At 54.1% G+C, this 25,538-nt stretch overlaps 1 protein-coding gene across 1 annotated transcript in view; it reads left to right on the top strand.

Annotated features, from left to right (window-relative positions):
* Nucleotides 1-3,354: 3,354 nt before the first annotated feature.
* The window catches only part of APCDD1L (APC down-regulated 1 like), a 35,096-nt gene continuing 12,912 nt past the window's right edge, over nt 3,355-25,538 (top strand). The window contains exon 1 of the mRNA XM_075571329.1: nt 3,355-3,669. Within this exon, the coding sequence (XP_075427444.1) occupies nt 3,630-3,669 (40 nt within the window). The 5' untranslated portion in view covers nt 3,355-3,629. The remainder of the gene's footprint in view (nt 3,670-25,538) is intronic.

Raw genomic sequence — 25,538 nt, 5'->3', positions numbered from 1 at the left:
ATACAGGCGGTCCTCGGTTATACAGGCGGTCTTCGGTTATACAGTCTGTCCTCGGTTATACAGGCGGTCCTCGGTTATACAGGCGGTCCTCGGTTATACAGACGGTCCTCGGTTATACAGTCTGTCCTCGGTTATACAGGCGGTCCTCGGTTATACAGGCGGTCCTCGGTTATACAGGCGGTCCTCGGTTATACAGGCGGTCCTCGGTTATACAGGCGGTCCTCAGTTATACAGGCGGTCCTCGGTTATACAGGCGGTCCTCGGTTATACAGTCTGTCCTCGGTTATACAGGCGGTCCTCGGTTATACAGGCGGTCCTCGGTTATACAGGCGGTCCTCGGTTATACAGGCGGTCCTCGGTTATACAGGCGGTCCTCGGTTATACAGGCGGTCCTCGGTTATACAGTCTGTCCTCGGTTATACAGGCGGTCCTCGATTATACAGGCGGTCCTCGGTTATACAGGCGGTCCTCGGTTATACAGACGGTCCTCGGTTATACAGGCAGTCCTCGGTTATACAGGCTGTCCTCGGTTATACAGTCTGTCCTCGGTTATACAGACGGTCCTCGATTATACAGGCGGTCCTCGGTTATACAGGCGGTCCTCGGTTATACAGGCGGTCCTCGGTTATCCACCGGGATCCGTTCTGGATGTAGCGTTGGATAGTGAAACGTTGGATAGCGAGGGCTACCTGTATAACACCAACAGGTCATGCTGAGCTGTACATTGGGCATTTTACCAGCACGGTGATATCCTGCCCTGTAGAGCTTACAATCCTAAGGCACAGGGAGTATGCTAGCGTAACTTGCCTAGTATAAAGAGACGTTCCCACCCTTCCTGCCCACTCCCTCTGTATGTATTTCCAACATATAGAACTCACGTCATCTCCAGTGTGATTCTGTTCCCTTGCTGCCCCTCTGCTGCCCCTCTGCTGCCCCCTGCTGCCCCTCTGCTGCCCCTCTGCTGCCCCCTGCTGCCCCTCTGCTGCCCCTCTGCTGCCCCTCTGCTGCCCCATGCCTCTTTATATTCCGTTTCATAACCACCTCTGCTGGGTGGCAGTTCCATGCTTTATTCTTATCACTTGGTTTGTGGGTAACAGTGTGGGGTGAAACACACGAGGTTTCAGGCAAAGGAAAATATGCCCGAGGTCTTTATTTCTGTTGTAAGTTATCGCTCCCCACACATGGGCACACTCACATACAGAGATATTCTCACACACACACACACTCACATACAGAGATATCCTCACACACACACACACACACACACACACACACACTCACATACAGAGATATCCTCACACACACACACACACACTCACATACAGAGATATCCTCACACACACACACACACACACACACACTCACATACAGAGATATCCTCACACACACACACACACACACACACACACACACTCACATACAGAGATATCCTCACACACACACACACACTCACATACAGAGATATCCGCACACACACACACACACACACACACACACTCACATACAGACATATTCTCACACACACACATTCACACACCAACACAGAATAGGGTCGTCAGGTGGCTTCTCCAAAAATACTGGACACAACGGTGAAAGGTGTGACGTGTGTGCGTGTGTGCGTGTGAATATCTCTGTGTGTATCTGTGTGGGGTGTCAATATCTCTGTATGTGTGTAGGTGTGTGTGTGGGGGGGATATCTCTGTGTGTGTGTGGGTATGTGTGTGTTGGGGGGGTGAATATCTCTGTAGGTGTGTGTGTGGGGATATCTCTCTGTGTGTAGGTATGTGTGTATCTGTGTGTGGGGGGGGTTAATATCTCAGTATGTGTGTAGCTGTGTGGGGGTGAATATCTCTATATATAAGTAGGTGTGTGGGGGTGAATATCTCTGTATATAAGTAGGTGTGTGGGGGTGAATATCTCTGTATATGAGTAGGTGTGTGGGGGTGAATATCTCTGTATATGAGTAGGTGTGTGGGGGTGAATATCTCTGTATATAAGTAGGTGTGTGGGGGTGAATATCTCTGTATATAAGTAGGTGTGTGGGGGTGAATATCTCTGTATATAAGTAGCTGTGTGGGGGTGAATATCTCTGTATATAAGTAGGTGTGTGGGGGTGAATATCTCTGTATATAAGTAGCTGTGTGGGGGTGAATATCTCTGTATATAAGTAGGTGTGTGGGGGTGAATATCTCTGTATATAAGTAGGTGTGTGGGGGTGAATATCTCTGTATATAAGTAGGTGTGTGGGGGTGAATATCTCTGTATATAAGTAGGTGTGTGGGGGTGAATATCTCTGTATATAAGTAGGTGTGTGGGGGTGAATATCTCTGTATATAAGTAGCTGTGTGGGGGTGAATATCTCTGTATATAAGTAGGTGTGTGGGGTGAATATCTCTGTATATAAGTAGGTGTGTGGGGTGAATATCTCTGTATATAAGTAGGTGTGAATATCTCTGTATATAAGTAGGTGTGTGGGGTGAATATCTCTGTATATAAGTAGGTGTGTGGGGGTGAATATCTCTGTATATAAGTAGCTGTGTGGGGGTGAATATCTCTGTATATAAGTAGGTGTGTGGGGGTGAATATCTCTGTATATGAGTAGGTGTGTGGGGGTGAATATCTCTGTATATAAGTAGGTGTGTGGGGGTGAATATCTCTGTATATAAGTAGGTGTGTGGGGGTGAATATCTCTGTATATAAGTAGGTGTGTGGGGGTGAATATCTCTGTATATAAGTAGGTGTGTGGGGGTGAATATCTCTGTATATAAGTAGGTGTGTGGGGGGTGAATATCTCTGTATATGAGTAGGTGTGTGTCTGTTTGAATATCTCTGTATGTGAGTGTGTGTGAATATCTGTGTGTGTGTGTGTGTGTGTGTGTGTGTGTGTGTGTGTGTATATCTCTGTATGTGTGTGTGTGTGTGTGTATATCTCTGTATGTGAGTGTGTGTGTGTGTGTGTGTGTGTGTGTGTGTGTGTGTGTGTGTGTGTGTGTCTGTGTGTCTGTGTGTCTGTGTGTCTGTGTGTCTGTGTGTCTGTGTGTCTGTGTGTCTGTGTGTGTGTTGTGTGTGTGTGTGTGTGAGTGTGAGTGTGAGTGTGAGTGTGAGTGTGAGTGTGTGTGTGTGTGTGTGTGTGTGTGTGTGTGAATATCTCTGTATGTTTGTATGTGCATGTGTGGGGAGCGGTGAGGGCTGTAAAGTATGAATGAACAGCTTGGATATATATATATATATACTGCAGCACTAATAATGTGAGATGTGTGAGTGTGGGACCTGCCAGTCTCCACCTCTTCTCTCTGCTTTAACCTATAACTGCAGGGCTACATCTCACACTCTCACACACTGGCTGCTCCAGGCTGCCCCATGGACACATTGCTACTAGCTGAGCAGACAGAGAAGTTTACAGAGTACAACAGGAGACCAGCTGAACACAGCACTTCTCTCCCAACCTGGCCCCCGTGTCCCAGGCAGAGGTCACTGGTCACTCAGGGCTGAAACACACATTAAGGACAAGCTGGGGTGGTTGCAGAGTTTTGTGCATGTGCTGATCCATTCTGAATTCTTTTGGATCCCAAAGCTTCTTCTATTCCCACCTAGACTTCCATCTAGCACAGGATTTGTTGGGCTGAAGGATGATGACTGAGTGCTACTGGGTGCTTGGGTGCCTTGCAGGTAGGTGGCAAAGTCCGTATTGTATTTCAATTGGGTAACCCCCCACATGGGACATCGGGGCGTACCCTGGTTTTGTAACGTCTTTCTCCTGCAGTTTCTCCCAGGGGATCTCTGTTGGGAATTGGGCTGATATAGGCACCCAACAGATTGATCCCTTCAGTGCCCATCAACAAGGTGCCTTATTGCTTTAGCGAAATGTTGTGTGGGGTACAGGGTACGATAATGGTGCCTTGTTGGTGCTGGGATCTCCAGTAATCCAGAATAATGTGAATTCTTCCATTAAAGGCACAAGTTCTTCTCTGGAAGAAAGTGACATCTGATTATTGACTTGTTATTAAATCCAGGGGAATACACAGGCTGCTAAAATAATTTGGGTTATTTTTTCCTCGTGGTTAAGTCACCTGCCCAAGTAAATAAACCCGCTGCCTCTCTGTGCTCCTCCTGAGCAATGAATTTCATGGGTTGGGTTTGGTGTACCGTCCCGCATGGCAATGAAAGGGTCAATCCCTCCAGTGCGTGGAGAAATCCTACAACACTCCAGAGCCCGTCCATTAAAGGGTTAACAATCACAATTCCTGATTATTCGATCATATGGGCCGCGATTAAATTGGGCGGATACCATTGTGGTGTAAGGAGCAGAACTTTTCACAATCGCCCCTTTGTACAAGTCGATAACGTCCACAAAGTTGACTTCTTGATGGCTTCCTCTTAGCGATGTACTGAACAGAACGCAAATGAAAACACTCTGGGGTTTATTTATCAAAGGTATAAACCAGGGGCGGCCAACTCCCAGTCCTCAAGGGCCACCAACAGGCCAGGTATTAGGGATATCCCTGCTTCAGCACAGATGGCTCAGTCCAAGACTGAGCCACTTATTGAGCCTCCTGTGCTGAAGCTGCAGGGGTGGCCAACTCCAGTCCTCAGGGGCCACCAACAGGCCAGGTATTAAGGATATCCCTGCTTCAGCACAGATGGCTCAGTCCAAGACTGAGCCACTTATTGAGCCACCTGTGCTGAAGCTGCAGGGGTGGCCAACTCCAGTCCTCAGGGGCCACTAACAGGCCAGGTATTCGGGATATCCCTGCTTCAGCACAGATGGCTCAGTCCAAGACTGAGCCACTTATTTATTGAGCCACCTGTGATGAAGCTGCTGGGGTGACCAACTCCAGTCCTCAGGGGCCACTAACAGGCCAGGTATTCTGGATATCTCTGCTTCAGCAAAGGTGTCTCTGTCTTTGATTGAGCCACCTGCGCTGAAGCAGAGATATCCTTAAAACCTGACTTGCTGGTGGCCCTTGAGGACCGGAGTTGGCCACTCCATCTCCAGCTGACCAGGGGCTGCATGGCATTGCGGTAATTACATATCCACAAGGCGTTTCCCCATCCCTATCGCTGGTAATCAGTCACATGGAAGATTGACCACGTGAGATTAAAGGGCGTTTAATTTGAAGGGCAGTTGGGTCCGACGTTTTGTGCATGATCAAGTGCAGGTCATTTTCTATTTACTCAGTGAAATAAGGAGCAGTTTGGTGAGTTTGGGAGACGGGACAGCGGGGGGAATTATACACACAGGCTGAGAATCTGCAGCCAAAGCAGTGGGAAGAAATACAGCAAACAGATCCCAGAACAAATACAGCAAACAGATCCCAGGACAAATACAGCAAACAGATCCCAGAACAAATACAGCAAACAGATCCCAGAACAAATACAGCAAACAGATCCTAGAACAAATACAGCAAACAGATCACAGGACAAATACAGCAAACAGATCCCAGGACAAATACAGCAAACAGATCCCAGAACAAATACAGCAAACAGATCCCAGAACAAATACAGCAAACAGATCCCAGGACAAATACAGCAAACAGATCCCAGGACAAATACAGCAAACAGATCCCAGGACAAATACAGCAAACAGATCCCAGAACAAATACAGCAAACAGATCCCAGAACAAATACAGCAAACAGATCCCAGAACAAATACAGCAAACAGATCCCAAGACAAATACAGCAAACAGATCCCAGGACAAATACAGCAAACAGATCCCAGGACAAATACAGCAAACAGATCCCAGGACAAATACAGCAAACAGATCCCAGGACAAATACAGCAAACAGATCCCAGGACAAATACAGCAAACAGATCCCAGAACAAATACAGCAAACAGATCCCAGAACAGGACTCAAACTGTAGCGATACAAGGGAAAACTCCACGCCTGGTGCCGTCCTTCCGAAATAGTTCTGTATATACAGTACGCAAATCTTTATATAGCGACATCCAGGTACATATAGCGCTTTACAATACACGGGACATGATGGGAATAAGCGTTTCAGACGGGGTCCCTGCCCCGAAGAGCTTACAATCTAAGTGGTAAGAACTTAGAGAGAAGTTTTCTCCAGACTTTGCAGCCATGAGACTGATAAGTAACACCCCCGCCCCCTCACTCCCCCCCCCCCTCACTCCCCCCCCCCTCACTCCCCCCCCCCCCCTCACACCCTCACACCCCCCCTCCCCCCTCCCCCCTCACACCTCCCTCCTCCCCCCTCCCCCCCTCACCCCCCTCACCCCCCTCACCCCCCCCTCCTCCCGGTTAGTGGTTACATGGGGCATACATCATTATAAAATGTATCACATTGTGCATCTCTGTCTTCTCTCCTTTGTCGTGCTTCACAATATCTATATTTACTGAGCAGTATGTTCCACGCCAAAGGGTTCAATGGCCCCAAACATTTGTGATCGTTTACGCGCCATTAACCGCATATTAAGCATTGGGGAAAGGATGGGTGTGTAGCATTAGTGAATGTCACAAATTCAAGCGGCTTTCATGCATTTTGCTGGACTTCTGTCTTTTTTCCCCACTTTGTTCCATATTTGTGACTGGAAGCCTAAAAAATCCTCACGTACGAGGCAAAACGTAACCAGAGCTGAGACTATGTTTCAACGTAAAGAAACGTCTTCTGACACAAAGATCGGGTTTTTGGAGCACAGCTCCGGTACAACTAATTACAGTATCTTGCATGTGATGTTAGAGTTGCACCACTTCAGATATGGTGCTTTTATTGGGGAAAAGAATGGCGCAGAATGTGATACATCTCATTATAATCTGTGCCCCATGTAACTCCCCCCAACTCCTCCTACTGACTCTCCCCAAGGTGCAAGCTGGGGCAGAGACGCAGAATGTGATACATCTCATTATAATCTGTGCACCATGTAACTCCCCCCCCCAGCTCCTCCTACTGGCTCTCTCCCCAAGGTGCAAGCTGGGGCAGAGACGCAGAATGTGATACATCTCATTATAATCTGTGCACCATGTAACTCCCCCCAACTCCTCCTACTGACTCTCCCCAAGGTGCAAGCTGGGGCAGAGACGCAGAATGTGATACATCTCATTATAATCTGTGCCCCATGTAACTCCCCCCAACTCCTCCTACTGACTCTCCCCAAGGTGCAAGCTGGGGCAGAGACGCAGAATGTGATATATCTCATTATAATCTGTGCCCCATGTAACTCCCCCCAACGCCTCCTACTGACTCTCCCCAAGGTGCATGCTGGGGCTGAGACGCAGAATGTGATACATCTCATTATAATCTGTGCACCATGTAACTCCCCCCCAACTCCTCCTACTGACTGTCCCCAAGGTGCATGCTGGGGCTGAGACGCAGAATGTGATACATCTCATTATAATCTGTGCCCCATGTAACTCCTCCCAACTCCTCCTACTGACTCTCCCCAAGGTGCAAGCTGGGACAGAGACGCAGAATGTGATACATCTCATTATAATCTGTGCCCCATGTAACTCCCCCAACTCCTCCTACTGACTCTCCCCAAGGTGCATGCTGGGGCTGAGACGCAGAATGTGATACATCTCATTATAATCTGTGCCCCATGTAACTCCCCCAACTCCTCCTACTGACTCTCCCCAAGGTGCATGCTGGGGCTGAGACGCAGAATGTGATACATCTCATTATAATCTGTGCCCCATGTAACTCTCCCCCAACTCCCCCTACTGACTCTCCCCAAGGTGCAAGCTGGGGCAGAGACGCAGAATGTGATACATCTCATTATAATCTGTGCCCCATGTAACTCTCCCCCAACTCCCCCTACTGACTCTCCCCAAGGTGCAAGCTGGGGCAGCGACGCAGAATGTGATACATCTCATTATAATCTGTGCACCATGTAACTCCCCCAACTCCTCCTACTGACTCTCCCCAAGGTGCATGCTGGGGCTGAGACGCAGAATGTGATACATCTCATTATAATCTGTGCACCATGTAACTCCCCCAACTCCTCCTACTGACTCTCCCCAAGGTGCATGCTGGGGCAGCGACGCAGAATGTGATACATCTCATTATAATCTGTGCACCATGTAACTCCCCCAACTCCTCCTACTGACTCTCCCCAAGGTGCATGCTGGGGCTGAGACGCAGAATGTGATACATCTCATTATAATCTGTGCCCCATGTAACTCCCCCAACTCCTCCTACTGACTCTCCCCAAGGTGCAAGCTGGGGCAGCGACGCAGAATGTGATACATCTCATTATAATCAGTGCCCCATGTAACTCTCCCCCAACTCCTCCTACTGACTCTCCCCAAGGTGCAAGCTGGGGCAGAGACGCAGAATGTGATACATCTCATTATAAATATATATATATATCAGCAAGTACAGCTGTCATACCGGAAGAACCATGTGAGGTTGGAAAACGTATGTACTGTAAACTAGTGATTCTCAAAACAGTTTAGGTTTAAGGATAACCCTGCTTCAGCACAAGTGGCTCAGACATTTTAACTGAACCAGCTGTGCTGAAGGTTGGATATCCTTAAAACCTGTTCTTCTGCCGGTTCCTGAGGAATGGATCTGGGAATCGCTGGAAGCTATTGTCGGTCTAATAAAAAGGTTTAGTACCTACATGTACTTATTTTATTTTTCCCCCTTTTCTTCATAATAATGAACCAGTTCGGCTACAATTCTTTGTATATATCGAACATTTGTTTTATAAATCACCGTACCTCGACGTAAGCGTCTGTAACATCCGTACCTTGGGGTTTCTTTCGCCTCCGCCTCGTGCTGAGTTAAACTTGCAATGAAATCAGCAGGAGCAGAGCGTCCATCGGCCACTCCGACGCCCTTCCCCCGGCCACCGGGCGCGTTCCCGGGACCCACGGCTTAAATGCTGACCTGGGTTGTTGAGCAGGGGGAGGTGAAGCCTTCTGCTGCGTGGGGAGTGGTCCTGGCGGCCTGTTGTGGGACCAGCAGAGGACGGGGTCCAGCCAGTCCATCACCGCAGTGATGCCCAACTTCGGGGGTGGGCCGCCCTGGCCCCCTCTGCCAGCATGGCCGCTCGGGCTCTTCCCCCTCCTGTTGGCAGTCCTGCTCTTCAAGGTCCAGATCTGACCCACGGGTCGCACGGTACTGAGCCCCGACTCGGTCAGTAAGGGGCAGATACCGCCTTCCGCATTGTTCCCATGTATGTCTGGAGCATATACCCTTGTACTCATCCAAAGCTACGGTCCTGGTGGCTACGCGCGCGTCGGAGCGCCTGGCGGCGCGTGCACCAGTTCCAGCCGCGACCTGTGGTCCGTGGTTTGCGCGTCAGGAGAAGAGCAGGAGATCACGATGGGGGGAGGGGGGCGTGTGGCGGGTGCGCGACCATGACATCACGTGGCAGGTTCGCCCTCATTGGCTGAACCAGCACCGTGCCAAAAATCTTGTCTTTTGGCAAAGGCGGTCGCGCATCACGCTTTGTGCGCACACACGCCAACTGGGGCCCGCCCCGTAGAGGGCTGTACCTTGTGTGCGGCGCTCATGCCATCGCGGCCAGTGGGGACAAAACCTTTATATTTTGTGCAGCGCTGTGTTCATGTTCAGTATTATCTAATAACAGCTTAGATTGTAAGCTCTTCGGGACAGGGACATCTATTGTTACTTTTATGTCTGAAGCGCTTGTTCCCACTCTCTGTTATACTATTATTATGTCACGTGTATTACTGCTGTGAAGCGCTCCTTAAATAAAGATGCATACCAAGAAGAAGAGAGAAGGATTGGGAAACAGGACTGGCTCCCCTTGTCCCCCTGACCGTGCATTATTAGGTGGGTCTCTGGGGCCTGCTTGTGTTCGGTAGAGCAGATCGCTTGCGGATGGTGAGAAGTGCTTGGATACGTTCCTATAACTTACACACAACTCCTTTCTCCGAGCCCCCCCTTTCACAAAGTTCACAGCAGCTGGGGGGGGTTTTGCCTGTGTTGCCTCTTGCTGGCCCGGAAACCGCCTTGATATATCGCTTCACTAATTTCGTGTTTCCGCTGTTTATTTTGAATTCACTGTGGCCGCTACGTTCCCCGGCGTTCACTGGATCGGGGCTGTATTTCAGGGTTTAGCACCTGCCCGGGTAACTTACATGTTCGCTCTTAGCTGATCCCAGCGGGAGGCGAGATGATTAATCCCCGAGTTTTACTCACACCTTTTATATCCCTGTTACAGCGCCCTGCTTCCAGCTGAGTTATGATTAGGCTTTGTATTGTGGTATGAAGGAGTGTCTCTGCCTATTGCAAAGCAATACATCACATCTCTTTTTCCAACATACTCTTTCCTTTCATCCTAGAGGCGCGTACCCAGAGCGCCCCGATGACAGCCAAATCCTCGCATAGCGACTCGCAGAATATCCCGTGTGTCTCCGCTCTAATCTTTCTAGATCAGGGGTGAGCAACTCCAGTTCTCAAGGGCCACCAACAGGTCACGCTTCCAGGATATCCCTGCTTAGACTGCCTGCACCACCTGTACTGAAGCAGAGATATCCTGAAAACCTGGCCTGTTGGTGGCCTTTGAGGACTGGAGTGCCCCACCCCTGTTTTAGATTGTAAGCTCATGGGGCAGGGATTGCCTTCCTATTGCTTCAGTGTGTCTGAACATATATGGCCTCTTTATTTCACACAATGTTATTGCCCTCCCATCCCACATTGTACTGCTCTACAGAATATGTTAGCGCCATTCAAATAAATGATGATTACTAATAATATTCTCAGCACATGTGACGGATATTAAGTATACAATTTAACATTATTTGTTCATACCTTTGGTCAGTGGTGCTCATCTCCAGTCCTCAACCCCTCCCCCCAACAGGTCAGGTTTTCAGGATATCCCTAGCTTTAGCACAGGTAGCTCAATCAGTCCCAGCTTCACCACAGGTGGCTCAGTCTTTGACTGAGCCTCTGATTGAGCCACCTGTGCTGAAGCAGGGATATCCTGAAAACCTGACCTATTGGTGGCCCTTGAGGACTGGAGTTGGCCTCCCGGCCCTAGATCATTAACCTCTTTCCTCCGCGGTACTTCCCGTTCATTACACTGGACGCTCTTCCCTTGGTTCGGTTTCGGCTCTAATTGTTCTTGGTTGAAGACACTTCCTACAAAAGGCAATGTAACACCTGCAGTGCCGGCTTCTCTGTAGTGTTCTTGCAGCCTGATTAAATCCAGATCCTCTTGGAAAACCACAAGAACGGGCCAGTCGCCTAATAATGTGTGGTCACATATATAAAAGGTTGTGTGTGTACTAGCCGCACACACCATGTAATGTTCCAGCCTTCCATCCGAAGACCTCTGGACCGTTACTTTGTACCCCTCTGTGATCCTGCATCAAGCTTCATCTTCCCCCTGAATTCTAGTTCTCCTTTACTCCCACCCCAAACCAGCTCTCCAGGTTGCGTTTCCCATTGGTGGGTCTGTCACCCACCACCAAGGCTTTGTCTTTAATAAGTGATATGCGCTGCGTTGCGGAGAAAGGAAGCGAGCCACTTAAAGCAAAGCCCCTTCCAGAGTCTGCTCTGCCAGATGTGCTCAGCTTCTGGGCTCCAACCTTGGCTTCTTCCGATATGTTTCTGGCTCTGAAAACCGCCTAACTCAACAGTTTGTGCTCGAAGGGAAAGCAAAAAACCCACTGTGTGTGTGTGTGTGTGTGTGTGTGTGTGTGTGTGTGTGTGTGTGTGTGTGTGTGTGTGTGTGTGTGTGTGTGTGTGTGTGTGTGTGTGTGTGTGTGTGTGCGTGTGTGTGTGTCACTGTGTGTGTGTGTGTGTGTGTGTGTGTGTGTGTGTGTGTGTGTGTGTATCTCCATCTATAAAAGCAAATACATCCCGCACACTCAGAGCTTTCAATATATAGGTGAATTTATTAAGTTGTTTTGAGGCCGAAACCTCAATCACAGCTTAATAAGTTCACCTACAGTATATTGAAAACTTCAAGTGTTCCGGATCTATTTGCTTATATGCTGAACAGACCTACTCATCCATGGGGGACCGAAACGTCGGTTTTTGTGTCTTCTATCAAATACAGAACATTTTTGATTTACTTACCTGCGTGCTGTCCCTTGAGGTCGTGTTGCAACCGGTATCGTATGGTCTATATATATAAATATATATATATATATATATACATACATACATACATACATACATACACACACACACACACACACACACACACACACACACACACACACACTGTGATGTTTTTTGTAGGCAAGTAAGGTACTGCACTAAGCAAAGAAAGATTTTATTTTTAATTCGATAAATAATCCATGTCTAAATAAGGGAATTTGGCAATTCCCCCCCCCCCCCCCGGAATTTGGCAATTCCCCCCCCCCTCGCTCACTTATCTAATCCCCCCACCCCCCCACCCCCCGCTCACTCACCCCCCGCTCACTCACCCCCCGCTCACTCACCCCCCACACACACACCCCTCCTTCTCCCGGTGAGTCGCTAGCACAATTCGTAGTCATTTCATATTCTCCAGGAGGAATTTCTTCTTCTCTGCACAAAAAAAAAAAAAGTTCCAGAACGTGTCCTCTGTTTGTATTCAGAAAGTTCATGAATTTCCAGCCCTAGTTTCCCCGGGACCAGTCCGAGCTGAAGCAGTGTATACAGTGGCGCACTGTTGTATAACCCATTCCTGCAGATCATTTGTCTTGCCCTTTGTTTTCATAGCTTTTTCTCACTTGGCTGTCAGAATTGTGTCATTAGTGTGTGTACATATTGCTAAACTTACAGTGCTGGGATTACGTATTTTTGCTGCTATTGTAGTTAGTCAAATAGAAGGGATTATATTTTTATTTTATTTGTTTGTTTGGTTTTTAATATATGCCGCCTTTGATTACCTTTTATTGAAAACGAATTACCTAAGCTGCCAATCGATTGGTTCTCCCGTGATCGATCAGCAAAGATCCTGCTTCCCGGGGTTCACTAAATGGCCGCCTTTCGGTTTCAATCAATCCTTCAGTCAGTGTAACTCAGCAGCTACAATGTATCCTGATATTACTAAGGCAATATTGGCAACAAATGATCACAAACAGGAAAGTGTTACAAATATCTTGCACTGCTGGGGAGTTGGGATAAACCTGCTATAGGAATCACAGGATACTCAGTATATTAAACTCATTAATAATGGCGTTAAGGGTTGAATATAAAAATGCAGTAAGTATTATCTAATACTGCAGAACTGATTTACATAAAACCACACGTGGCATATTGCGCGGTTTGCTCCTTTGCGCTCTCACGACGAGAGGGGACCTCATTACCTTCTGTATCTGTGCCCCCTTTGTACCGCGCTGCGGAATATGCGGGCGCTTTACAAATAACCGATAATAATAACGTTAGGAAGGTTACTGACCAGCTTTGTGCCTGTACCCGCCATACAAAATAACAGGACGTCCCGCGCCAACAACCGCTTCCTTTTACCAAAACTTGTACCCCACCAGTCTGGTTCATGGCAGCCAACTCCAGTCCTCAAGGGCCACCAACAGGTCAGGTTTTCAGTTCCTTACACTAATACCTACTCCCCCTTCATGGCCAGACAGTGCTCTGCACTTTACTCACACCTCCAGTTACTCTTACTGACCCAGTAAGACTCAACATACCTACTAGATTGCAAGCTCTTTGGGCCAATAACTGTTTCATGTTTGATGCACCTATTGCCATATAAACTCCCTGTGCTCCAGTGACTGTTATATGAGCCATTGAATACCTGGATGGCGATGCTACATAAATATTAATATCCGCACACAGACCACCCCCGGCACACCGCCCAGCGGGAAGAATGGCGCGGTTCTGCCGGGCGCCGCTTGCTAAGCCTGCTAAGTTAAAAAAAAAAATTCCAAAGTGCTGTAATAATTTTTGCAAAGTGTTTTCCTTCCCGGTCTGACCCCAACTCATTCCACACGGGCACTTCTCTTATGCAAACATTGGCCTTCCAACTGCTTTTAAAGAGCTCGCGATGTGTCACGGAAAGGGCTGCATGTCATAACATTTAGACACTGGCTAACTTATACTGCGCGCCCCGTGCGTGTTTTTCTTTTGCTTAATCGTTAAGAGCGCGCTGCCACCTGGCTTCAGTTTCAAAAGACGGAATCCGCCAGCGCTCGTTAGTAACGTGACATATCTACTGTAATTAATAAATCAGCTGTGGCAGTCACTGCGCTTCGAACCCCGCAGAGGGCAGCGATGTAGAAATAACGCCGTTTTTCGTATGTAGTGTTAATAATGTTCGCAGAGATGTAGGACGGTTGGCAGCATACGCCTATAAACTACTGGCTTATTGTAGTCGGTATAGCGTCTCTTATCCCATTCTGCCGTTGGGATTGCAAACCCCAGCTCTGATCCTTGCACGCTTGTGTCTTTCTATTCTTTGAATCCCATCGCTGGCCTCTCAGGGCTTACATGTGCAACACATATCTTAACTCCTTTGTTGCCCCCGAAAGACCGTCCAGCTGTGTCTTTGGTGGAGTCTACTCTTCATGGACTTGAGCTTCACTGCTCTTCACTGCACAATGTGTCAGGAGCTAGTCTCCAGGAGAAAGGGCGGTGAAAACACTGCGGGTTCGTAGGAAGTCCTGTGGGGCCAGGTAGAAATGTTTGCATAAGTGGAATAGCTGTTATGATTCACATTGCTTCCTTGGGAAGGAGCACGTTAAACTTTGGTTGGGGATGATCTTGTAAACTCAAGTTCTTGAACAACCGATTCATTCTCTGGACGACAGGACCATTTTAGAACGAGCTCTGGGTATTATTAAATGATGCACGAACGTGGAGACAAGGGGAGAACAATGGATGTTTCCATTTTTCTTGCAATTTTATCTTCCTGTAGATAATACAATAGTCATACAACATGGAAAAAATATAGTGCTGCTCAATTGGATGTATTTATTTATAAGATGTGTTACCAGGAAGTAATACATTGAGAGTTACCTCTCGTTCTCACTTATGTCCTGGGCATACAGTTAAATTACAAATAATACATGGTTACAATACATAGTTACATAAGTGAGCAGGGTATACATTATATACAAGACATTGCATGCACAGTTAGATATAATATATATTATAGGCGTATGTAACAGTTACAGACCAGATTAAAATGGGAGACAACTTTAGTTATGAAAGAACTTAGACTGGTGTCTCCTGTAGACTGTTCCAGTTTTGGGGTGCACGGTAAGAGAAGGAGGAGCGGCCGGATACTTTGTTGAGCCTTGGGACCATGAACAGTCTTTTGGAGTCTGATCTCAGGTGATAAATGCTGTATGTGGTAGGGGTGAGGAGCTTGTTCAGGTAGCTGGGTAGTTTGCCCATGAAGGATGTAAAGGCAAGACAGGAAAGGTGAACTTTGCGCCTAGACTCGAGTGATGACCAATCTAGTTCTTTGAGCATTTCGCAGTGATGTGTGTTGTAGTTGCATTGGAGAACAAAATGACAAATTGAATTATAGAGGGTGTCAAGTTTGCTAAGGTGGGTTTGAGGAGCCGAGCCATATACTCTGTCTCCATAGTGGACAAGCAGGAATTAGCATAGTTCACCTTACAGTCCCAAATTACATTTACAGAGGGTGCTTTTAATTCTCGCAGCAGTGGGGAGGGCGGGGACCGGCTCATAATCTTTGGCTGGCGTCTGCGGCTTAAACAGTGGATGTAAACTTCTAAACCCCATTATATCCAAAAACCCCACCCATAACCAAGACACACGTCAAAATAACTGCAAATACACGCTTCCCAACGCCCCAGGAGCCTCATCAAAACCATATATCTCTGTTCAGGGTGGTCGTTCCGCAGGGGGGGGGGGGGGGGTGTATCTGTATTTCTTATTCACGGTCTTTGATTTCATATTTGGGCTGGATATAGTCCCTCATCTCAGCATCTCCAAACTCATTAGCCTTTGGCTTCTTGGGCCGGTCGTTGTAAGAAAGGACACGCGTGGCAGAGATCGGGGGGGGGGGGACACTGACACGTGGCAGAGATCAGGGGGGACACTGACACGCGTGGCGGAGATCGGGGGGACACTGACATGCGTGGTGAGATTGGGGGGGGACACTGACATGCGTGGTGAGATCGGGGGGGACACTGACACGCGTGGCAGAGATCGGGGGGGGGGGACACTGACGCGTGGCAGAGATCAGGGGGGACACTGACACGCGTGGCGGATATTGGGGGCACTGACACGCGTGGCGGAGATCGGGGGGGGGGGACACTGACACGTGGCAGAGATCAGGGGGGACACTGACACGCGTGGCGGAGATCGGGGGGACACTGACACGCGTGGCGGAGATCGGGGGGACACTGACATGCGTGGTGAGATCTGGGGGGGGACACTGACATGCGTGGTGAGATTGGGGGGGGACACTGACATGTGTGGTGAGATCGGGGGGGGGGTGGACACTGACATGACATGCGTGGTGAGATTGGGGGGGGGACACTGACATGCGTGGTGAGATCGGGGGGGGGGGGGGTGGACACTGACATGTTGTGTTAGATCTCGGTTAATTCTTTTCCTGCGGGGAAATACAGAGGTCAAACAGCGGCGTTGCCTGCGGGGACTGCACATCTCGCGTGTTTATTTACAGATCTGCGGTACCGCTCAGTGCAAAAGTGTGAATCTAATGCGGAAAGGACGACGGCTGCTTTGCTGCCACGGGGACCCGTAAGTGATGGCGTTAGCGGCAAGTAAAGGGTTAAGGAACGTTACGGATTATGCCGTAGAAGAGGAAAAAGTCAAAAGCGTTCTGAAAATAAGCAGGTAAAGTGGGCGTCCCACCTCCGCGTCCCACCTCCGCGTCCCACCTCCGCGTCCCACCTCCGCGTCCCACCTCCGCGTCCCACCTCCGCGTCCCACCTCCGCGTCCCACCTCCGCGTCCCACCTCCGCGTCCCACCTCCGCGTCCCACCTCCGCGTCCCACCTCGGCGTCTCACCTCCGCGTCCCACCTCCGCGTCCCACCTCGGCGTCCCGGCTCCGCGTCCCACCTCGGCGTCCCACCTCCGCGTCCCACCTCCGCGTCCCACCTCGGCGTCCCGGCTCCGCGTCCCACCTCGGCGTCCCACCTCGGCGTCCCACCTCGGCGTCCCACCTCGGCGTCCCACCTCGGCGTCCCACCTCGGCGTCCCGGCTCCGCGTCCCACCTCGGCGTCCCGGCACGGCGTCCCACCTCGGCGTCCCACCTCCGCGTCCCACCTCCGCGTCCCACCTCCGCGTCCCACCTCCGCGTCCCACCTCCGCGTCCCACCTCCGCGTCCCACCTCCGCGTCCCACCTCCGCGTCCCACCTCCGCGTCCCACCTCCGCGTCTCACCTCCGCGTCTCACCTCCGCGTCTCACCTCCGCGTCCCACCTCCGCGTCCCACCTCCGCGTCCCACCTCCGCGTCCCACCTCCGCGTCCCACCTCCGCGTCCCACCTCCGCGTCCCGGCACGGCGTCCCACCTCCGCGTCCCACCTCCGCGTCCCACCTCCGCGTCCCACCTCCGCGTCCCACCTCCGCGTCCCACCTCCGCGTCCCACCTCCGCGTCTCACCTCCGCGTCCCACCTCCGCGTCCCACCTCGGCGTCCGGCACGGCGTCCCATCTCCGCGTCCCACCTCGGCGTCCCACCTCGGCGTCCCACCTCCGCGTCCCACCTCCGCGTCCCACCTCCGCGTCCCACCTCCGCGTCCCACCTCCGCGTCCCACCTCCGCGTCCCACCTCGGCGTCCCACCTCGGCGTCCCACCTCCGCGTCTCACCTCCGCGTCCCACCTCCGCGTCCCACCTCCGCGTCCCGGCACGGCGTCCCACCTCCGCGTCCCACCTCCGCGTCCCACCTCCGCGTCCCACCTCCGCGTCCCACCTCCGCGTCCCACCTCCGCGTCCCACCTCGGCGTCCCACCTCGGCGTCCCACCTCCGCGTCTCACCTCCGCGTCCCACCTCCGCGTCCCACCTCCGCGTCCCGGCACGGCGTCCCACCTCCGCGTCCCACCTCCGCGTCCCACCTCCGCGTCCCACCTCCGCGTCCCGGCACGGCGTCCCACCTCCGCGTCCCACCTCCGCGTCCCACCTCCGCGTCCCACCTCCGCGTCCCACCTCCGCGTCCCACCTCCGCGTCCCACCTCGGCGTCCCACCTCGGCGTCCCACCTCCGCGTCTCACCTCCGCGTCCCACCTCCGCGTCCCACCTCGGCGTCCCGGCACGGCGTCCCACCTCGGCATCCCACCTCGGCGTCCCACCTCGGCGTCCCACCTCCGCGTCCCACCTCCGCGTCCCACCTCCGCGTCCCACCTCCGCGTCCCACCTCCGCGTCCCACCTCCGCGTCCCACCTCCGCGTCCCACCTCCGCGTCCCACCTCCGCGTCCCACCTCCGCGTCCCCCCCTCCGCGTCCACCTCCGCGTCCCACCTCCGCGTCCCACCTCCGCGTCCCACCTCCGCGTCCCACCTCCGCGTCCCCTCGCGTCCACCTCCGCGTCCCACCTCCGCGTCACCTCCGCGTCCCACCTCCGCGTCCCACCTCCGCGTCTCACCTCCGCGTCCCACCTCCGCGTCCCACCTCCGCGTCCCGGCACGGCGTCCCACCTCCGCGTCCCACCTCGGCGTCCCACCTCCGCGTCCCACCTCCGCGTCCCACCTCCGCGTCCCACCTCCGCGTCTCACCTCCGCGTCTCACCTCCGCGTCTCACCTCCGCGTCCCACCTCCGCGTCCCACCTCCGCGTCCCACCTCCGCGTCCCACCTCCGCGTCCCACCTCCGCGTCCCACCTCCGCGTCCCACCTCCGCGTCCCGGCACGGCGTCCCACCTCCGCGTCCCACCTCCGCGTCCCACCTCCGCGTCCCACCTCCGCGTCCCACCTCCGCGTCCCACCTCCGCGTCCCACCTCCGCGTCTCACCTCCGCGTCCCACCTCCGCGTCCCACCTCGGCGTCCCGGCACGGCGTCCCATCTCCGCGTCCCACCTCGGCGTCCCACCTCGGCGTCCCACCTCCGCGTCCCACCTCCGCGTCCCACCTCCGCGTCCCACCTCCGCGTCCCACCTCCGCGTCCCACCTCGGCGTCCCACCTCGGCGTCCCACCTCCGCGTCTCACCTCCGCGTCCCACCTCCGCGTCCCACCTCCGCGTCCCGGCACGGCGTCCCACCTCCGCGTCCCACCTCCGCGTCCCACCTCCGCGTCCCACCTCCGCGTCCCACCTCCGCGTCCCACCTCCGCGTCCCACCTCGGCGTCCCACCTCGGCGTCCCACCTCCGCGTCTCACCTCCGCGTCCCACCTCCGCGTCCCACCTCCGCGTCCCGGCACGGCGTCCCACCTCCGCGTCCCACCTCCGTGTCCCACCTCGGCGTCCCACCTCGGCGTCCCACCTCGGCGTCCCGGCACGGTGTCCCACCTCCGCGTCCCACCTCCGCGTCCCACCTCCGCGTCCCACCTCCGCGTCCCACCTCCGCGTCCCACCTCGGCGTCCCACCTCGGCGTCCCACCTCCGCGTCTCACCTCCGCGTCCCACCTCCGCGTCCCACCTCCGCGTCCCGGCACGGCGTCCCACCTCCGCGTCCCACCTCCGCGTCCCACCTCCGCGTCCCACCTCCGCGTCCCACCTCCGCGTCCCACCTCCGCGTCCCACCTCGGCGTCCCACCTCGGCGTCCCACCTCCGCGTCTCACCTCCGCGTCCCACCTCCGCGTCCCACCTCCGCGTCCCGGCACGGCGTCCCACCTCCGCGTCCCACCTCCGTGTCCCACCTCGGCGTCCCACCTCGGCGTCCCACCTCGGCGTCCCGGCACGGCGTCCCACCTCCGCGTCCCACCTCCGCGTCCCACCTCCGCGTCCCACCTCCGCGTCCCACCTCCGCGTCCCACCTCCGCGTCCCACCTCCGCGTCCCACCTCCGCGTCTCACCTCCGCGTCCCACCTCCGCGTCCCACCTCCGCGTCCCACCTCCGCGTCCCACCTCCGCGTCCCACCTCCGCGTCCCACCTCGGCGTCCCACCTCGGCATCCCGGCACGGCGTCCCATCTCCGCGTCCCACCTCGGCGTCCCACCTCCGCGTCCCACCTCCGCGTCCCACCTCCGCGTCCCACCTCCGCGTCTCACCTCCGCGTCCCACCTCCGCGTCCCACCTCCGCGTCCCACCTCGGCGTCCCACCTCGGCGTCCCACCTCCGCGTCTCACCTCCGCGTCCCACCTCCGCGTCCCACCTCCGCGTCCCGGCACGGCGTCCCACCTCCGCGTCCCACCTCCGCGTCCCACCTCCGCGTCCCACCTCCGCGTCCCACCTCCGCGTCCCACCTCCGCGTCCCACCTCCGCGTCCCACCTCCGCGTCCCACCTCCGCGTCCCACCTCCGCGTCTCACCTCCGCGTCCCACCTCCGCGTCCCACCTCCGCGTCCCACCTCCGCGTCCCACCTCCGCGTCCCACCTCCGCGTCCCACCTCGGCGTCCCGGCTCCGCGTCCCACCTCGGCGTCCCGGCACGGCGTCCCACCTCGGCGTCCCACCTCGGCGTCCCACCTCGGCATCCCACCTCGGCGTCCCACCTCCGCGTCCCACCTCCGCGTCCCACCTCCGCGTCCCACTTCCGCGTCCCACCTCCGCGTCCCGACACGGCGTCCCACCTCCGCGTCCCACCTCCGCGTCCCACCTCCGCGTCCCACCTCGGCGTCCCACCTCCGCGTCCCACCTCGGCGTCCCGGCACGGCGTCCCATCTCCGCGTCCCACCTCCGCGTCCCACCTCCGCGTCCCACCTCCGCGTCCCACCTCCGCGTCCCACCTCCGCGTCCCACCTCCGCGTCCCACCTCCGCGTCTCACCTCTGCGTCTCACCTCCGCGTCCCACCTCCGCGTCCCACCTCCGCGTCTCACCTCCGCGTCCCACCTCCGCGTCCCACCTCGGCGTCCCACCTCGGCGTCCCACCTCCGCGTCTCACCTCCGCGTCCCACCTCCGCGTCCCACCTCCGCGTCCCGGCACGGCGTCCCACCTCCGCGTCCCACCTCCGCGTCCCACCTCCGCGTCCCACCTCCGCGTCCCACCTCCGCGTCTCACCTCCGCGTCCCACCTCCGCGTCCCACCTCCGCGTCCCACCTCCGCGTCCCACCTCCGCGTCCCACCTCCGCGTCCCGGCACGGCGTCCCACCTCGGCGTCCCAGCACGCGTGTGCAGGCGAATACAGGAGCAGAGCCTGGTGGGACCAGCCGGACAGTGAAAGAAAGCAGATGTATGTATATCTTTAGTTATATAGCGGCTTCCATGTACATAGCGTGTTACAGCAGTAATACACGTGACATAATAGGAACAAGTGCTACATACATAAAAGTACACATTGCGAAAAGGAGCCCCTGCCCCGAAGAGCTTACAATCTAAGTGGTAAGTGGGGAGAACTCAGAGACAGTAGGAGGGTGTTCTGGTAAGTGCGTCTGCAAGGGGTCAAGGTCGGTGTATAGCGCAGGGCCAGCCTTACCTTTGACGGAGCCCAAGGCGCTATGCCCACAGTGGGGCCCCTCCTCCTGCAGCGTCATGATGTTATGGCGTCGCATTGTCATGGCAACGCGGTGCTGCAGGAGGGAGGCCGCTCCGCCTAAGTTAAGACCTCCCCAGCTACGCACACAGCTCCCCCCCCCCCCCCCCCCTCAGCCCTCCTCACTGAGACTCGGGAAATGCATTCTCTGCCTGGTTGGGTATCACCCACGCGACTAGCACGTACAATTACTGTGAGGTGGCTGCATTATGGGGGATATTAAAGATGGCGGTGGTGGTACACGTTTCGATGTTGGGCTTTATCCTTGTTTAAAGCACGCCCACAAAGAAGGATTTACAGCTGTGAAAGGAAGATGGAGAGCAAAGGATTATAATTCAAATGTCAGGTCCTATAGTTTAAGCTTCATGTGTTTTATATTAAACAAAGCCAAAACCTCCTATTCCTGCAGGAAGAGAACAGCAACAACCCCACTCCGGGATTCCTGGGGCACTTCTTAAATAGGACACAGAGTACACAATACTGTGTGTGTTGTGTGTTGTGTGTTGTGTGTTGTGTGTTGTGTGTTGTGTGTTGTAAAACCTATGCTACATTTAGACGACAGATACTTTATCCTATATCTATACTTACTTATCGATCCACAGGAAGGCAAACACACAACCCCAGTGTCATATCATCCAATGATAACTCATAAGGGGAAAAATTAATTCCTTCCTGACTCCAAGAATTGGCAATCGGATTACTCCCTGGATCAACATCTTCCCATGTTTACTTATTTGGTTTATCCGTACACTTTTCCTTTCTTAAAAGATGTCCTACCTGTTTTGTCATACGTGTGTGTGTTCACACAATACTGTGCATGTGAGCACAACACGTGGAAGCTGAGCCCGTGGCCTGGCAATGTGTGGCAGGCCTCAGGCAGTGAAGGTGTTAAACAGCAGTGCTAAAGTGCTAGTTCCACATTTTCTGTTAAGATTTGGCCTAGAAATCCCCATTTATCATCGGCGGCTCCAGCTCTGTGTACAAAGCACGCGCTCCTCGTAACGCACGCGCTCCTCGTAACGCACGCGCTCCTCGTAACGCACGCGCTCCTCGTAACGCACGCGCTCCTCGTAACGCACGCGCTCCTCGTAACGCACGCGCTCCTCGTAACGCACGCGCTCCTCGTAACGCACGCGCTCCTCATAACGCACGCGCTCCTCATAACGCACGCGCTCCTCACAAAGCACGCGCTCCTCATAACGCACGCGCTCCTCATAACGCACGCGCTCCTCACAACGCACGCGCTCCTCACAACGCACGCGCTCCTCACAACGCACGCGCTCCTCACAAAGCACGCGCTCCTCGTAACGCACGCGCTCCTCACAAAGCACGCGCTCCTCACATTATTACAGCGCTGAGATAATAATGATGATAATTATGATATTATTATGATAATAATAAGAGGCAGCGCCTCCGTCATCACTGTCAGTGACAGCTCAGAGTGACATTCATACTGTACTCGGGACCCCAATCCCTGCACCGCACTCCCCCCTTCCCCTGTGTAATATCACGAAGTCCCAACACCAAAACACTCACACTCTCTCTTTCCTCTCCCCCTCTCCTCTCCGTCCCTCTCCCTTTCCTCTCACTCTCTTCTCTCCTCTCTCTCCCCCTTTCCTCTCTCTCCTCTCTCTCCCACTTTCCTCTACCTCTCTCCTCTCTCTCCCCCTTTCCTCTCACTCTCCTCTCCCCTTTCCTCTCTCTCTCACTCTCTCTCTCCCCCTTTCCTCTCTCTCTCACTCTCCTCTCCCCCTTTCCTCTCTCTCTCACTCTCTCTCTCCCCCCTTTCCTCTCTCTCTCACTCTCCTCTCCCCCTTTCCTCTCTCTCTCTCTCTCCCCTCTCTCTTCTCTCCTCTCAGCCAGGGGAAGGAAACTGTTTGTGGATTATCAGCTCAGCAATGATTTGCTTCAGATGATCTGTCCAGAAATAAAAAATGAAAGCGAAGATGTAAAGAAGAATTCACGATAAAGTCTGAGCCAGAGAATAAGTTCCATGTGCTTGCTGTGCTCTTATAGTCACGTAACTCCTTTGTGCTAGAGGGGTTATATTATTTATATATATATATATATATATATATATATATATATATATATATATATATATATATATATATATATATATATATATATATATATATATATATATATATATATATATATATATATATATATACTAGCTGAGAGCCCCGGCGTTGCCCGGGATGTTTGTGGTGTGGGGGTGGCATTTGGGTGGGGAGTGTTCCACACGGCCCATGTGCGGTGGTAGTGCTGCTGTGGCTGTACTGATGGTGATTGTATCGGTGTGCTGATTTGGGAGGGTTTGGTGCTGATGTGGGGGTGCGGATGTGGGTGTGCCGATGGGGGAGGTGCAAAGGTGGCGATGTGTGGGTGCTGATGGTGTTGATGGGGGCTGGGAATGGCAGGGAGCCGAGAATGCCAGTGTGCTGGGGGGGCATGGGATACCGGTGTGCTGATGTGGTGGTGCTGGGGATAGTGTGTGTGTGTGTATACATGTTTGTGTGTATACATTGTATGTGTGTGTGTGTGTGTATACATGTGTGTGTGTGTGTATACATGTGTGTGTGTGTGTATATACATGTGTGTGTGTATACATGTGTGTGTATGTATACATGTGTGTATGTATATATTGTGTGTATACAACATGTTTGTGTGTGTATACACATGTGTGTGTATACATGTGTGTGTATGCACACGTGTGTGTGTATACACGTGTGTGTGTATACGTGTGTGTATGTATACGTGTGTGTGTACGTGTGTGAGTGTATGTCTCCATGTGTGTGTGTACGTGTACATGTGTGTGAGTATAGGTGTACATGTGTGTGTGTGTGTGTGTGTACGTGTCTACGTGTACATGTGTGTGTGTGTACGTGTACATGTGTGTGTGTACGTGTGTGTGTGTGTGTGTGTGTGTGTCTACATGTGTGTCTACGTGTGTGTGTGTGTCTATATGTGTGTGTCTACGTGTTTGTGTATACGTGTGTGTGTTTGTGTATACGTGTGTGTGTGTATACGTGTGTGTGTGTATACGTGTGTGTGTGTATACGTGTGTGTGTGTATACGTGTGTGTGTATACGTGTGTGTGTGTCTACGTGTGTGTGTGTGTGTGTGTCTACGTGTGTGTGTGTGTGTGTCTACGTGTGTGTGTGTGTGTCCCTGTGTGTGTGTGTTTGTCCCTGTGTGTCCTTTGGCCCGTCACTCCGCCTCAGGCCAATGAGAGGTGTGCGGGGGCGGGAGGAGGTGGGAAGGGGGGGGGGAGTGAGGAGGTGGGAAGGGGGGGGGGAGGAGGTGGGAAGGGGGAGGTGAGGAGGGGGGAAGGGGGGGAGGTGGTGAGGAGGGGGGAGGGGGAGGGGAAGGGGGGAGGGGAAGGGGGGAGGGGAAGGGGGGGAGGGGAAGGGGGGGAAGGGGGGAGGGGAAGGGGTGGAGGGGGTAGGTGGTGGGAAGGGGGGAGGTGGTGGGAAGGGGGGGTGGAGGTGGTGGGGAGGAGGGGGAAAGGGGGGGAAGGAGGGGGGAGGTGGTGGGGAGGAGGTGGGAGGTGGTGGGGGGGAGGGGGGAGGGGGGGAGGTGGTGGGGAGGAGGGGGGAAGGGGGGGAGGTGGTGGGAAGGGGGGAGGAGGGAGGAGGGGGGGAGGAGGGGGGAAGGGGGGGGGAGGTGGTGCGAAGGGGGGGAGGTGAAGGGGGTGGGGTGTGGAGGGGAGGGGGAGGTGAAGGGGGGTGAAGGGGAGGTGGAGGGGGGTGAAGGGGAGGTGAAGGGGAGGTGAGGGGAGGTGAAGGCCGCTCCCTCACCCGTCCGGCCGCTCCCTCACCCGTCCGGCCGCTCCCTCAGCCGTCCGGCCGCTCGCACGTGGATCTGAGGCGGGAGGCAGCTTGTTGTGGCCGCTCCCCCGCTGTGTCCCGGGCACTCGCTCCCCCGCTGACTGTAGCGGCGCCGGGGGGGGTGGGGGGGGAGGTGAACGGGGGGGAGGGGTGGGGGAGGGGAAGGGAAGGGAGGGGAAGGGAGGGGAAGGGGGGGGAGGGGAGGGAAGGGGGGGAGGTGGTGGGAAGGGGGGGAGGTGGTGGGAAGGGGGGGT

Source organism: Ascaphus truei, chromosome 15, assembly GCF_040206685.1.
Source record: "Ascaphus truei isolate aAscTru1 chromosome 15, aAscTru1.hap1, whole genome shotgun sequence".
In the NCBI taxonomy this organism is placed as follows: Eukaryota; Metazoa; Chordata; class Amphibia; order Anura; family Ascaphidae; genus Ascaphus; species Ascaphus truei.
Note: the sequence above shows the minus strand (reverse complement) of the source record. Positions and strands in the feature narration are given on the sequence as shown.